The sequence below is a fragment of the Poecilia reticulata genome, chromosome 20 (genome assembly GCF_904066995.2).
Source record: "Poecilia reticulata chromosome 20, P_reticulata-male-v2, whole genome shotgun sequence".
NCBI classification, from domain to species: domain Eukaryota; kingdom Metazoa; phylum Chordata; class Actinopteri; order Cyprinodontiformes; family Poeciliidae; genus Poecilia; species Poecilia reticulata.
The window spans coordinates 5872206-5889067 of NC_088849.1; the positions used below are offsets into that span (position 1 = coordinate 5872206).

At 41.9% G+C, this 16862-nt stretch overlaps 1 protein-coding gene across 3 annotated transcripts in view; it reads right to left on the reverse strand.

The window, feature by feature from the left end:
- Positions 1-16862, reverse strand: part of nrp1a (neuropilin 1a) — a 79889-nt gene that overhangs the window by 20054 nt on the left and 42973 nt on the right. For all 3 annotated transcript variants that reach the window (XM_081601327.1, XM_081601328.1, XM_081601329.1), the window contains one exon: positions 2569-2724. In XM_081601327.1, the coding sequence (XP_081457453.1) occupies positions 2569-2724 (156 nt within the window). The remainder of the gene's footprint in view (positions 1-2568; positions 2725-16862) is intronic.

The following is a 16862-nucleotide window of genomic DNA, read 5'->3' on the forward strand; positions in this document are numbered from 1 at the left end:
AGAATACAGGGAAGGAGACACAGAGAGGGAAACAAGAGTTCATATTAGCTGCGTTTCCTTTAACAATAAAATTGCACAAATTGAATTGAATGGAAACATGCCATTTTCAGAAAAAACATGGCATTTTTGTGCTAGGATGAGGTGGTTTACCAGCCATATTGAAATAGTACTTGGCAATACTGCAGTGGAAGCACTTTTCACATCACACGAGTCATGTGATCAAGTGCCAGATGTTGCTACTAGTGGAAACGCAGAAGAAGGCGACAGGAAGTGGTAAGAGTATGATGGTTTGTTTTAGTTTTTTTTTTCAGACAACATGCAGCTGGCTCCACCAGAGCTCTCACAGCATCACACAGTTCATAAAACGTTGTGTGTCAATCCGACGTGTTGAATCCACAGCTCTTCTGTAAAATTGCGCACTACAATTTCCCCAAAGCACCGTATATGTAGCCGCTCCCAAGTAGGTGAGGCTTGTCACTCCAATGTTTCCTCTGATGACTGATAGATGATGAGTGCTAATTTTTTATTTAATGGAAACACAGCAATTGCAAAATTGTGTTTTATCAACAATAGTGGAATTTCAACAAAGATTTTCATACATTTGCGGTGGAAACACAGCCAGTGTCAAAGAACAGCTGTACGTTCAAGATGTTTCACATGAATCTCAAAATTGTATTAACGTTTCCTGAATAGAGTGTCAGAAGTTACTGAAATGTCAAGGGGATGGGAGACGCCCTTGCTTCACATGTCACAGTGGAAGCAGGGGGAAATGCTGTGAAACCTGAGGCTGGATGTGTAACAGTGATCAGATCCGATTGGCTCAGGGTGCCCTTTCACTGTCCTCCACTCCCAGATCGGGTGTGGGTTTTTTACTGCGCCTGTCTTGTCGAAAGGTCAGAGATGCCGGTGTTCTCCCCTGGGGTCAGATGACTGTTTACTAGCGCTACACGACGAGGCTGGCCACCCAGCTGAATGACCGCCTGCGGTCCGTCACAGTTCATTCTGAGTAATTGAATCTCAAAAGTAACCGCGCGGCCTCCTGACCTCCCTGACTGAGGAGTTACGAGGCGGAAAGGATTCCAGCTGAGCAGAATGGGATGCACAGATGGAAAGATGGTAGTTTAGCTAATCTAAGATGATGGGGCTGATCCATTAGACCAGGCGGCCTGCTACCAAGTCCCTCAGCCGGCATACCCATCGTCTACATCGCTGAGGGACCCTTCTAAAGTCGGCCACTTCCTTAAATGCTGTGCAGCGTCTCCTCTCCGCTCGCTAACTGTATTGTGGCTTTTTTCTTTTTCCTGAGCTGCGCTAAGACGCCAAACTGCAGGCTCAGCATGTAGCAAATGGTACCCTTCCACACAAAAGCACTTTAGAGGCCGGAAAAACACACTGCAAGCTTTAGGCGGCACCTTTAAGCTGCCACTTTACAAAGGGAACAGTGTACTCTGGAGAGAGGCCGTAAAAGAATCAAGTTTGGGGGAGGGGTGGGGGGGGGATGATTGTTCGGATGGTCTGTTGAGGCTGGGAATTTTATTTGTACTTATTGTTTTTTGCTTTATTTTGAAAAACGCCTTATGGGTTTTGCCACACAAATGAGGGAACGGTGAAGGGTTCAAATGCATCTTTGGCCCCTCCGGACACCCGCAGCTGAAGCTGCCTTGGGTACCAGATGGACAAAGCGGAGCCTTTTGACGAGTCCGATCAGCGATCAATGGTTAGAGCCAGTCACACTCCGGTCAAGCATGTCACTTGTTTTACTTCCTTCCTTCCTTTTTTTTTTCTCTTTAGTCTTCGAGGTCCTCCTCTACCAGCTGCTCAGACATGACAATCTATTCTTTCATTCAACTTTCCCACCTATTTGTCACCACAACTGACATCTCTGCTTTCCTTCAGGCAGATATCAATTGAAGTCATGTGCCAAAATCAATTATCTAAAAACAAAAATACTTATGGAAGTCAATATAAAAAAAAAGGTTTTACAGTTTTGTATATTTTTTTAGGGATACATCACCATCTGTACTGACTGATCTCAGTCATTTTTAACTCATCGTTATCTATTCAATAAGTAAACACGTCGATATTAGTATCAAATCTTTTTTCAAATTCAAATTTGAAATATTTGTTGTTCCTCTTACAGCAACAATAATGAGTTCAGGTGTACAAAGTTTATCTTTAGTCACTGAAATGTTTCAGTTCAAGTCAAAGGAAGCACAAAAAGTTTCATTAAACTATTTACTAAAACATGCAGAGATGTGTTAGTTTGATTCATTCAGCCTAATATTACATCTATTAAGTTACCATGATAAACCAACTCAAATAAATTAAGTTTGACAAATCTAATTAACAACTCAATTTTTTGTTAAGTTGGAGCGCCATTCTCTTTTTTCTGCGCACACAGATGGGTGTTTCTCTTATGTCAGCCAAGCTAACAATGCTAACTGGCTAATGCGAGGTGGTGAAGCCGTAAATAAGCGATTGGAAATTGGCCAGAAAATTCCCATCGTCGTTCTTTAAAAACCGTTCCCACATATGATTTGTGGTCTGAAGCAGATATTTGAGTCGTACCTTCTGTTTGGAGCCTTCTTTCAAGGTGATCCAGTCCTCTCCGTTGGAGCTGACATCTACTTTGTAGGACTTGACAAAGTATATCTTGTGAGTCTCCTGGGAAATGGCACCCTGTGTCCCGATGGCAGAGATGAAGCGCAAAAAGCCGAGGTCCACCTGCAGAGGGGATGGAGATACAATTATAAGTTTGGGTATTTACAACATAGGTAACATGCAACGCTCTGCTCAAATCAGGAGCAATCTTTTAAGAGAGGCTTATAATCCACAGTTGGTATTAATAAAACACAAGCAAGTAGGGGAAGGTAAAACGAGAGAATCACCTCTGGCCACAGTCTCATCAACTTCCAGCAGGAATTTAATAAACAGCAATGAAACGATAGGCGCATTAATGAAAAAGACACGGGATGACAACTTAATTTCCTGAGATGGGAGACAAGAGGCTGCTGGATGGGAGTAGAAAAACGTCTGGAATCACATTATCAAAATCGGCCAGGAGGAAAGAAGGATACAGAGTGAATATAAAACACTGTGCATTTAAAATGCGCAGGAGGGGGAGGGATGGTGCATTTACAGACTGCGGTACCTTACCGGACAGTTGATACATTTTCACATAGAAAAAGCCACATGCAGTGGGGTCAGATGGGACCATGACTCTATAGCTATGCCGTGTTTTTTGTTTGATTTATGCGTACGTGGATTTCGTTCATTTGAGCTTGTTTATTTCCAAAGATCCGCACACCGAGCCTGTTCACAAGGGTGACCACAGCTGCCAGGAAAGAATGAGCGCAGACACCACTTTAAGTTCTGCTGGCATCTGTTTATGTGGCAGCAACGGGATTCAAATTGGCTTCTGATTATGTAAATGATGCTGTCTATCACGAGTGGGACTAGAGGTCTGAATAATACCTCAGCTGAGAAACAAACAGTGCTCTTAAAAGTGAACTTCTTATTATTTCATCATGCTGCGCACTGGATCTTAAATGTATTTTATGTGATAAACCAAAAGAAAGTAGAGCATGATTGTGAAGTAAATGGTGTTGTTTTTATAATATTAGTATTTTTTTGGGTTATTATTTTGGGTAAAATGATCTGAGAAGTATACTGAATGGGTTTTGAGAAGACATCTTGAAAGTAGCGCTTTCTGAAAAAGATGAGATTGAATGAGAATGAGATGAGAGTTTGATTATGTGTTTGTTTATTCTGCAGTAACCCGCAATGCAATGCTTATCTGGCCACGGAAAGGCGCTTGGTTCAAGGTTGCGGCATACACTTGGTATTTAGTTGGTTATGTTAAATTGACCAAAAATTCAGGCCTAAAAACCTGACTAAAAGAGGACTTGTAAACTGATGTTAACAGTTGTTCTGCATCTGGTTTAAGCTTGATGAAGAACGAGCAAAACAAGCCTTGAACAAATGAGCAAATGTGTTTATATGTACAAAGAAAACCCACATAGACTTGGAGCTGTAATTGCAGGTTTTGATGAAAACCACACTTTTGTAAAACAAAAAATTTAAAGGGGCAGTATTATATAAAATCTTCTTTTTTTTTACATTTACAACTTATAATGTTATTCCCTTATCAAAAACATGGAGTGTTGCCATGATTCTTCCACAGATGTTCGAGAAATCCTTTAATCTCCATGGCAACCATTCAGCTGTGCAAAATACCTGGTTGGACCTAGCTCTGCCTTCGAGACGCAGACTCTCCAATTAGAAATCACCTATAAGAGCTACTTATTAGTGAAACGCAGGTAAAAAGTTTGTTAAAGCGTTAATAGAGGAGCCATGCTGCCTTCCTGAAGGCAGAGTTTCAGAATGTGCAGGAGTTACTTAAAGAGACAGAGGCCCAATGTCAAGGGGTCAAATTACAACGCCTATTTGATAGTTGGTAAATATGGTATTTTCATAACAACTGAAGGTAACACAGTTATTTGATTGTGTTTTCAAATGGCACAATGTGCCTGGAAAACATATAATGCTGCCTGTTTAAAACCGTGTATCATTTCCTTCCACCGCACATTAACGTTTCATTAGTTGATTGAATAAAATCCCAATAAAAGTACATTGAAATGTGTGGTCGTAGTGTGACAAAATGTGAACAGGTTCACAGAGTACAGACAGCTTTTACAGGCTACTACACCCAACGCAACTCAACCCCCAACAAAGACGCACAAAAAAAAAAAAAAGTTTGAGCGAAGCTGAGAAACTTTCAAAGAATCCCAACCCCTCTGAGGAAAAAGCAGCGCAACTAGTTTTAACAAGCGTTAGCAGCACCTCTGACAGGCTGAGCTGACATTAATGAGGAGTAATGGTGTTGCGTGCCGGCGCCACTGTAACGCAGGAGCGGTGCAGGAAGCCAGGGTGTCGGAGGAGACGGGTTTCCAAGATCACGGCGAGAGACGAGAGAGGCCCTTTGATGTTGACGTGAGACGGGAACGGGCCCTGATGGATGGAGACCGGCGGATTACTGAATCGACTCAGAGGAGATCCCCTGTGTTTGCACCTGAGGAAGGGAGACAGCTTCCAAAATCCTCGGCGCGAGAAGCGTATAGCAAACAGACACGGATTGTGCGAGCATACTTTGGGTAATTAAAGCCAGGGTTATCTGCCGCCATGCATCTTAACAGGGATCCAACATGTTAAAGTCATAAAGTCAAGAGTCAGCTCCAAGGCCCCCCCACACCCCTGTCTGCCAGGCCCATATACAGCAATCCACCGCACTTAATGATTCCAAGCTAAGAGAGCTGGAAAGGAACACAGGCCCTGCCACAGAACGCTGGTCACTCCGGCCCCCTTTAGGTTTCTTCCAGCGGTAAAAAGACATAAACAGATGGGAGCAATAAATGAGATTCCACCGTACCCGTTCTCTCTGTCTCATTCCAACGATTTGGATGGATGGAGCCGAACACACACACACACACACACAGGTTCACACAAAAAAATCAGTCATATACAGACAGAATACTGTTGTTCCTGTCAATTGGCTTAGGGGACTTTCACAGTTAAACCCCACTTTTTTTTTTTTTGGATCCACAAATAGAAGTAAAATCAAATCCTGTCGGCCTGAAACGGTTTAATGACGCAGGGGCTGAATTCTTCTCTGTGGGGTAAATGGCTGTTTGTGGCAGAGCTTGATGGAAAAAGCAGTGGATGGCAGCGAGGTTTGGACCGCGGGTTCAGCAGTGAAAGGTCTCCATTATCTACATCCAGATAGCTCTCCTGACTTATTTTCTGTTTGGACCGAGGGGCAAAAGCACAATGAGCCAGCTTATGCAAAGCTTTGGGCTTAAATAAATGATAATTTAAGAAAAATGTTTTAAAAAACTAAGTGGAACAGCAGAACAGAGGCTTGGAATACCTTCTGTGAAACTGAGTCATTAGGAAGAGACTGAAATGAGTGGGTAGTAATTGGGAACACTTGGTGCTTGCATTTCAAGCCATTTACTTTTCAACAAATTACTTAATTAAGGAGCGCTGTCCTAATACGCGACTTCAGTCAATCCCCCCCCATCATTTGGTTTTTACATCTGTATTTATATGATTAACACTTCGTTTTAGGCATTCTGCCATGCACCAGCACAAAGTAAGACATTAGACTTTCATGAAACAGTTGTGTCAAAGTGTTACAAACATAAACTCCTGTTTCAGTCGCTCCTGGATGGTCAGGAACCTCATTGACGATTCTGATTGATTGATAATAGTCAATCAAAATGGGGAGGAATCAGATCCCCGACTCCTACGTCTTTCTCTGCCGGCCTTTCTCACTGAAGCTTTAAAAAGGAGCGGCAAAAGCCAGTGAGGTGGATCAGCAGTCTTGTCATCGAGAACTTCTTACTGTGAAATGTCGTCTACTGTGCGGATGAGCTATTAACATGTGATGACAGTCATGCATGACATCAGCAGTGTCTTCAGTGTCTTCTTGAGACACTTCTTTGAAAATACTTCCATGAAATGAGTTACGGCAACATTTATTTTCCCTTTGGGATAAAGTATTTTTGAATAGAATTGAACAGAATACATAAATGTATGTTGGACATTTCCCATCCCAGTCGGTTAAGGTCATTACTGGCACATTAGTAGTCTGGTAAAAACCAGACACTTGTTCTATGCTTTGCTTGCCCAATCTCTAACGTTTGTCAGTAAAATTTGTAATGCACCACTTTGACGCTTACCATAAATTGCCTGTGCTCTAAACAACCATCCTATGGAGAGAGAAGTGCCAATTCGAACAAGGCAGTTGTTAATGCCAATTTAATATTTAGCTCCACTGCTATTGCTAAAACTACAGGCAGACTACAATTTTAAAACAGTGCAAAAAAATGATGTCATCGTTCACAACTTCTTCTGTTAGCTGATTGGCCCAATACAAATTCCACTGGAGTCAGACTAGCTCGACGACATGCACCTGCTGCTTTCCACTGACCATATAATTGCGCAAATTATATTTACAAAAATAAATTCACTAAGTGGAAACACGGCAATTTCAAGAAAAAATAAATAAACCGGTCAGTGGGAGAAAGCCCAGAATGAGCTGTGAAGAGAAATTAGAATCAAACGCAATTGCACAGGAAGGCAATGGCCAGGCTAGCAATGTCAGTCCCTTCCTGGTTTTGTTCCACTGGCATTTAAGGAGCTACCCATGACTGAATTCCAATGATCTTGTTCTGATTGAGCACAATTCACCACAACCCATCAAATGTGAGTAAACAGCTATCAACCCAGTGTGTTTCTGCCTCAAATCCATTGACCAGCTGGTTGGACAGACATCTCACTGCTTCATCACTCCCTGGAGAAGCCAGAAAGCCAGCTAATCCTTACATATGATGACAGATGCGAAGCTGGAACTACCTTTCTTGGCAGCTCAGAGACACAGCAGTAAGATTGACTTGCCTCTCCGTGCCGCCCTTTGTCCTTTCAGAAAACACCAGGGGACAATGAAATGGGGTCTCAGTCGCAGCTTAAAGTGTTTTGTAAAAAGATCAGTGGCTCTTGAAACTGTTTAGATGCTGGGCTGGCAAGTAATTGGGTGATGTATCTGTCTATCGCTGTCCAACTTGAACAAAACTTAACCTATGATATCAGTTTTCCAGTGACGTCCGACAACAACATGGCTCTCAAAATCTGACACATGTCTTGTACAATTCAACTAAATAACAAATAACTCCAGTCAAAGGAGAAAACATATATAAAGTAGGTGTGCACAACCTTACACTAACACCTTGTGGAAGCAACTTTTGATATGTTTTCACATTTCAGCAGTATTCTTTGACAGGAGTCCATAAGCATTCCACATTTTGAGAATAATAGCCTGGTTTGTCTTGCTGAAGTTCTCCACGTCCAAAGACTGGGGACTTTTCTTATTCACAGCACTAAGCATCTAAGCAAACATATTTCCTGTGTAGACCGTTCCAACAATTGACATTTGCTCTGAAAAATGGACTATTGTCCCATATAGAACACAATCAATCCTTTTAGCAAGTTTCTGTAGCTTTTCCAGTTTTGGTATTGGTCTCCTGGAAAGTTATCTGGCTCGTTGCCACTGCATCATGGTATTTAAATACTGCTCAAGAACTTTTTGCACCCTTCTCTTTACTGATACCTTTGCACAATGAGATCATTTCAGTCCTTTCTAATCTGTCTGCAGACTTGTTTGTTTTTCAGTTAAGTTGTGCTCACTAAAGCCTCGCTTGTGGTGCAACACAAGTTGGTGCGGTTTGGTACTTTATTTTATTGTCAGACATATCCAACTGAACAGGCGGAGTTGAACCCAAATGCCTAACGTTGCGTCAGACTAGCTCGACGACATGCACCTGCTGCTTTCCACTGACCTTATAATTGAGCAAATTATATTTACAAAAATACATTCACTAAACATATTTCAAGAATTCAAGAAAAAAATAAATAAACCGGTTTTCTAATAAAAAAAACAAAACATTGGGCTAGGAGGAGTCTCTTTTTCCGCATCAGACAAGTCATGTGATCAACAACCGGATGTTACTACTGGCGGAAATGACAAACAAGACGACATGAAGTGTTAGGAGGATCATGACACAGCATGGTTTTTAACAACTTATCGCATGAACAATCTTACTTAGTGTTTCTTATTTAATAGAATCACTGCAATCTGCAAATCTATCTACACATTTTTGTAAGCATTTGTAATGGAGACGCAGTTAGTGATGTTTCTTTGTCCTCCAGTCAATGGACTGTGGTGTGTGGCGCCAGTAGCTCTGCCCTAATCATGCCGTACCATTGTCTTATGAGCCTACAACTTCACTAAGCGCGTCCAGGAATGCTGCGTTACGGGTCGGTTGTATGGGGCCGCTGTTGTTATGGGAACAGACAAAAGAGCGAACCGAACCGCACCACTCCATGCTTTACTGCTCAGGGGAAAAGGGAAATAAATGTCACATTTTTATATGGCTCAATTTTTTTCTTTCTTATCCTAGTCATTAACATTTTAACAGGGGTTTGTAGATTTCAGAATGTTAAAGTTAAGAGAGGATGGGTTCTTTTACTGTCTGAGGAATGTTTAATGGTACTGAAACTTGCCAAAAAAGTCATTCCTTGCAAATTTGTGAATGTCTTGGGCACCAAATTTGAAATTTCTTGCAATGTGAGTCAAGAAAAAAAATAAAAAAGGCTCATAGAGGTAAGCTGTCACAGGATGCAATGTGGAGAATGAGATGAAACAAAGCATGGTGGAAGGGAACAGGAAAGCGGAGATAGCGGAATGCAGAGGGGAAACTCGGGGAGGGGAAGTTTTGCCACCGACGGCGAAGCCTTGCAAGATGTGAAGGACAGAAGCATGGGGTCTCCAGCAAAGAAGTGCACAGACTAGATCAATTCCACAGACAGGGGAGGATAACAGGGCCCAGGTAATGAGCAAAGCATGATTTATTAATGGCTGCTTGTTAGAAACAGAGGGAACGCTGGCGAGGTTGCGCTAACAGACTGAGGTTTCTCAGGTCAGGGAGGAAGGCAGGCTGTCAGGGTGCTTAGAAGTGGAACAAAATCTTCCATAAACCGCAGAGGCCTCTGTAAAAACAAACAGGCCCAGATAATGATTACAACTGGGACTCCTTTTAACCCAACGCCAAGAACAGCACTTACTGACCTATAAATATAAACCAATAACATTTAGAAATTGTACGAAAACCCAGTGAGGATCTTGGGGTAAATAAATCCTCCTCAGATATAAACCTATTTGTCATCGAGAACTGAAAGGCTGAATCGTGTTTGATGGCTGATGTAATCACTCGGAGGGAGACATGAATTATGACTCCTGATCTACCATCGCTGCAGTCTGAGACTCTGCTGACTCAACAGAACCAAGCATCTATCTCCTCCACGTTTAACATTTGGTTATATTTCCAGATAAGTGCTTGGACTCGAGCCCGTCTAAACAAATGACACCACACATTCTGGGCATGCAGGAGCACAGAGGTTCGGCGAGGACCACACAGTCTGACTCATAAAAAAATGAGAGCCAGGGTAAAGAAATCAGCCCAATCTTTTCAGGCAGCTCAATATCAGAGCCAGACTACAGCGCGTAATTGTCCTCCAGGAACTTTCTTTCTGCTTCAACATTGTCTAAAATATACACTGGCATATTAGGGCCTTTGTAGATGGAAAATAAAAAATAAATAAAAAAGGGAGTAAATTTCCACCACAAAACTCAGAAGTTTTGAGAATAGTCTAAGAAATTTTCTAGAAAAAACAAGGACATTTCTGTGTTTGAAAGGTTGAAAAATTGCTAGAAAAAAAGTTGAAAATTTTAAACTTTTCAAGACCAGAAAAGTTCCTAAAGTCAAACTTTAACTTTTGAAACAAAAGAAAAATTCCTTATTTTTTATAGAAAATTGCTGAAACTAATCTTAAAATTTCTGAGTTGTTTGCAGCAAAATTTATGAAATGTATCTCCCATTTTCTGGGAATTTTCTCACAATTTTCTTCATTTTTCAAACTCGGAAAGTTTTGTTGTTTTTTCAATGCATTTTTTGAAATCAATCTCAAAATTTCTCTGCTTTTTTCCTCACCATTTTTTTGACTTTTTAAACTCCAAAATGTCCTTGTTTTTTCTAAAAAAAATTAAAAAAAAGTCTCAAAGATTTTTGGCCATAAACTTGCCCTGTCTTTTTTTTCTTGTATCTATAATGTCCCCAATAACTTGTTGTAAAAATAAGTATTTATGAGCCCATTTTTGTGTTTATTTTCACCCTTTTGCTGAGTCAAAAATAATAACTCGTGTCCCGACAGCCGCTGTGTGCAGTCTCCAGTGGCTTTACACACGCTGATGAGACCAAAAAGGCAAAAAGAGAATCAAGTCATGCTCAGACTTGCAACACTGTTAGACCTGTCAGTAGGTCTTGCATGCGCAAATTAACTCTCAGCATTTAAACGGAGGTAAACACATTGAGCATGAGCGCAGGAAAGTAAATGATAGGAATAACAGAGATACATGGTATTTAAGTATTTATGCGTGTTTGTATAGATATAGTTTAGTTCGAGATAATTTTCCAATTACACCCTTAAAGGCAAAGTGTAATCACTGGGTCGAGGTATTACTCAGGGTATTGTCACAGAGTTTGAACTATATGACTCAAAGTTGCATGACAGACTAAAGCCTCGTCAGGGTGGCTGAGAAAAACAACAACATGGTGAGAGGTTCGAGGCAGAGCTTCAGAAAAGGCCTCTGAACACTATCTGTCCCTGCCTGATCGGCTTATAATTGAGTTGGATGCAGTAAACAGTTCTCTGCAAGATGAAATAAATGCAATTCTTTAAATCCATTTCTCTACTTCCCCAACCGAGGGGGGCTTCCGATTACTGCATTTTGTGTTTTGTGTGTCTGTGACTGCGTGCGTGTGTGTGTGTGTGTGTGTGTGTGTGTGTGTGTGCGCGCGCGTGTGTGCGTGTGTGTGCGTGTGTGTGTGTGTGTGTGGGCTTCTGCCTATTGAATAACCGAGGCCTTTACGGAATGAGTTTATTCATCTTCCCTTACCAAGAACGACAAAAAAAAATAAAAAATAGAGTGAAAATGGGAAAGAACAGAGTGCTCCTCTGTGTGTTCTGAATTCAAAGAGCAGCAGCTGGCAGGCCTCAATCCACCAGGAAACCTCTGGAAATGTTTTATGGATTCCCAATGATGGCGCTGTTAGTCACCAAGTGGATGCAGAGACTCAAATCACCTGTTTCCTCTTTTCCTCCGTATGCTAATGATAAAACGGATGACTGGCTATGAGTTGGGGGTATGCACGACAACTGGCTGAAGTGATGTGCTTTCCTCACCAGAGGCGGGATGCTAAGACGGCCTGTCCCAATTCGCTCACTAATTTCCCCAGTGTGGCTGAAGAGACGCTTTAAGGGTCTTATGTAATTCTTTACATCAGCATCTGTGTGTGGTTTGGACCTCACAGGCAGCCATATTCGCACTATATTCGTCTCAGTTAAACTGCAGCGATTCCCTCAGAGGTACACATGTTTTGCTACAGCCCCACAGGGGGCACTAATGCACTGGTTTGTGAACTCTCTACTCATAAAAGAAGAAACCAACTGAAAAAGAAAATATTGCTTTCTCACTCTGTAATTTATGCCTTTTTGATCATCTCTCTACAATACGCTTCATAAAAAAAAAATAAAAAAAACACACATTATTGCTGTTTTTCTTCCTCTGCTCCTGGAATTATATTGCTGTTTTCTGTAAGTGCCGTGTATTTGGCGCCACCCTTTGACTGGGGGTGTTATTAGCACCGCAGTCAAGACAATCACAAATCTCTACACTACACATGGAAGTTCCCTAAGATTCCTGGAGGACCCTGGTGGGGAAGCACAGATGACAACATTTATGTCCCACAGGCATGATGCCTAAGCAAAAAGTAGAGTGAAATGGAGGTTGGGGATGGGGGGCATAATTTTGCCTTAGGCTCCAATTCCTGAAAGTGTAATTAATCCTTCTTTCTTGAAAATGATATTACTTAGATGCTGTAGGACCTATGAGCTTCGCTGCCGACATTCCATTTATCACATTATTCACCTGACAGAATTACAGTTTATTTTTAGCTCCCCACACCTCTTTGCTGGCATTTAATTATGCATGTCTTCTCATGCACCGACGATCTGTTATGGTGACAAAAAGGGATGCATAGTTCAGATGACAGTGATAATAAGGTAAAAAGTTTTCAGTTTTTCTCTTTTCAGCTGTGAAGAGGTGCCTGATTAAAGGGGCAGTGTTATATAAAATCAACCTTTTTGAGCTTTGCACCACGATATAATGTTTTTCCCTGATTAAAAGAAGACCTGGAGTGTTGCTTTGATTCTTTCAAGCATGTTTGAGAAATCCTTAATCTCCTATGGTAACCATTCAGCTGCACAAAACGACTGGTGGGACCAAGCTCCGCCTTCAAGGATGAAGCTTCTCCTCGGTTGCAGTTTCCAAGCTTCTGCCGCACAGAGCAGCCCTCCCTCAGCTCCTTCAGACTAGCCAGCAGCAATTAGCAAACACCGGGTGGAACTGCACATCTACTCAGCTAATTATACAAGCTACTTCATATTGCAATGCTGTTAAAAACATTAAGGAGTTAATAGGGGAGCGATGTTTTGATGACTTCCTGTTGGAAGAGTTTCTGGAAGAGCAAGAGTTTTTAAAAAGACAGAGGCCCAATTTCATAGCGCTAAATTACAAAGTCACAGTTCTTTTAAGTAATATTTGATATATAAATACATATATATATCAAATATATAGTAATAATATATAGTAATATTTGACATATATATCAATTACTTAAAAAAATGCTTAAAAATACTTAAAAATGCTTTATATATACAGCATTTTATATATACTGACAGAGTGCTGTATATGTACAGCACTTTTATAGCAACTTAAGGTACTCAAGGATTGTGCTATAAAACAGCATTATGTGCCTGGAAAACACATAAAACTGCCCCTTTAAAGATTTCAGCTTGTCTCAGTCAAAGCCAGGGCAAGGAAGGAGTCTGACTTTGAGGTTTCTTGACTTGTGAATCATCTTTGAAATTAAACTTAAGGGTCATTCCTGAGCCTCCCTCCTCCACACACACATACAACACACTCATGTGACTCACGCTTTGAGTCAGGATTATGAAACAACAGGCATTGATAGGGACGGAAAACACAGCGACCTGAAGGTATGTCATGTCTGGATTCTTTCCCAGGATGCCCAGCTGCACATGATCGTTTGGTGATGACTACCGACTAAAAGGGCTTTAGGCTCCCCCACACCCCATCCTCCTCTGTAAGGCAGACACTGAAAATGGCACTGATTGTGGCTGAGCTAAGTTTATTTTTTTGTCTCTAGGTACTTATGCAGCACTCATTTCATTACGTCATGCGACCACTCATGTTTCGATTACCGGCCGACTGCGGGTCTCTATCCTCTCATTGATTTTCCCATTGAGAGCGAGGGGCCCAGAAGCGGCGCGGCAAAGACAGCAGCCATTGTTTCCACTCGGATGGCATGATGATGATCTCACTGGCAGCTGCATGCCAGCCTCATGCTCTTTTGCTAGACTTCATCACGTGAGAAGTTGCTGTTAATTACCGGTCTGTACTCGGAGCACTCAAAGCACTCGGAGAACTCGTCACTCGACAGGTTGGTAAGACATCGGAACGAGGTGCCGATTTAAAGAGGGAGACAATGCAATGGGACGGAGCTCTTCCTCGCCGATTTGAAGTAATTGGAAACCGCATTAAGATGGAAAGAAAACAGGATGAGCTGGCTTAGCGTCGGATGTTGGCCTCGGCGTGAGGACTAGAGTGGCGTTTTTGGTCAGGAAGTGTGTCATTAAAGGTTGCTTAGCCAGTCAACCAGAGATGTTTGGTTTATAGATTTGAGGAAACACAGTCAAGACAATCTGGCGTACCCCTCCCACCTTCCAAAGGTCCAAGGTTTAAGACTGACATGTTTCATGAGGGATTGACTTTACCTTGGGGGGTCATCACAAACGGATAAGATAAGGGAACATTTTGTGACAACAAACAACGATACGTTTCTTTGCTTTTTGTGCTTTTATCTGTCAGGAAGTAAAGATAAGAGTCTCTCGCAAGACATGAGCTGGGTTGTCTTTGTATGATTAAACCTTTCAAGTAATCACTGACAGACAGACAGACAGACCACTTGTAAATATATAAATACAGTTGCAGACAGAAGAAGCTAGTGAAGCAAAATCACCATTATGGGATAAGATATACAGGCTTTCAGGTATTGACACTTGGGCTCTCTCCAAAACAGTCTAAATTATTGATGCAGTGAGCATGTGCGATCAATGGCATCTGCCTGACGGAGGCTCAGCCTCGCAGTTTGTCTTATTGGCTCGTTCTCATTGCTCTTGCGGCTCTCGGTACCCATCACATCTCGCTCCTCCCACCCCCGTCCCATCAAACACATTTGACAAACTCATTCTGCACAATGTCAGCGATTCCTTCAAAAAAAGTTCCAGAGGAACCCTTACGTCAGTCTGTAAACATTTCGTTCTTTCCCTTACGGAGACAAATGTGTTGCACAGATGCAGGTGTTTCCATGCCAGTCAAGCGAGTCCGTAGACGAGGAGACAGCTCATTGACTCGTCTGAAGGTATAATTTTGTGTATTTTTCCCCTGAAACCTCCGGCGGAGAACTCCTACTGCTTAAACTATTGAGCGTCAGACAAAGGCAGTTAATATGCGCGATGAAGCTGGAAAATTCAAGTTTATAAGAAAAAAAAAGCAAAGGAATGGGAGCGGATGATGAAATATAGAAGAGGGATATCCAGAGTCAATCGGAGAAATCGTAGCAAGAGCGGTGCTGAATTGTGTCACAAGACAGATCGTCAAGAGAAAGAAAAAGCTGCTTCCGTTCTTTCTTTCTCTCCTCAAGCCATGATTCTCCTTTAAAAAGGACATCTGTCCATCTGTGTGTTCACCAACGGGGGCTGATTAATGACCTGGCTAACCCAGCACTCAATACTCAACCACACTACACCAATCTAATTAGCCAACGAAGACCGCCCATGAGTGTAGCATCTTGTCCTCCTCCTCTCTGTGCATCAGAATGAGGCAGCATTAAAATGGATGGACAGAGTGAAGGAAAAGGCCTTGGACTCAAAGGCTGCCCATCATGAATAATAAAACCGTCTGGCCGAGACGGGAGTCAGAGAATGATCATGAAATATAAAATGAATTGATTGCTATGCATCTGACTGCGCACCGAGATGATTTGTACATGCCGGGAGGGCGCCCCGGCTTGTTGCAACGCCGCTGACATGCTTAATGAAAGAGAAATGAGAATTTCTACTCTTCTAATACCACCTGTGATGACTGGAGCTCGGACCGCTCGGCACAAGTGCAACTCATTCCTACGAAGAGCAGAAATCATTAGCCAACCGTAAACCCTGACGCTGCCTTCAAGATTAGAAATTCAAAGGTGGTGAGTGGGGTGAGGTTGTAGGGGTTTGTGAGGGATTCAAGGTTTTGATCTGATTAGTGCTGGGAATTTTAGCTCAACCATTACAGCACATAGTCTTGAAAAACTAGATTTTAGGGCCAAGTCAAATCCTGAACATGATCGATACAGCGACAAGGCTAACAAAAAGAGCTAATTATTTTCATTTAAAATACCCTGCATTTCCATTGCAAATGGAAAACTTTGTCAATATTCTGCTGATATCGAAAAAACACAATTTCGCAACTGCAGTATCATTAAAAGAACATGCTGCGCCTTCAACTTTGAACTACTTCCTGTTTTCTTCTTTGAGGTTTCAACCAGTGTCAACATCCGGTTGTTGATCATGAGTGAAAGAAGTGTTCCCATTGCAGTTTTGCCAAATAAACCAAATTCGATGCGACTGAAAAAAATCATCTCCTCCTAGCTACAAAATATTTTATTGAAAAAGGAGAGTTATTTTGAAATTGTCATGATTCTATTAAAGAAATTTATTTTCAAAATGTCAAACTGTGCCATTATATGGTCAATGGAAATGCAGCTTATGACAGGGAAGCCTGAAAATCTCTCCACATTTGGCTGCAAAGGACTTTCCTATGAGAATGACTAATACTTTTTAACAGAGGTTTTAAGGGTGGCCTTGCTTCTTCCTGATCCACTCAGACGCACAGTGAGTTCCTCTGCAGGACACGTTGGGCCTTGCCAAACCCTCCTACTCACACAGGTCGCCAAACACACACACCCACACGCACGCACACACACACACACACACACACACACACACACACACACACACACACACACACAAGAGGATACACACAGAACTGTGTGCGTATG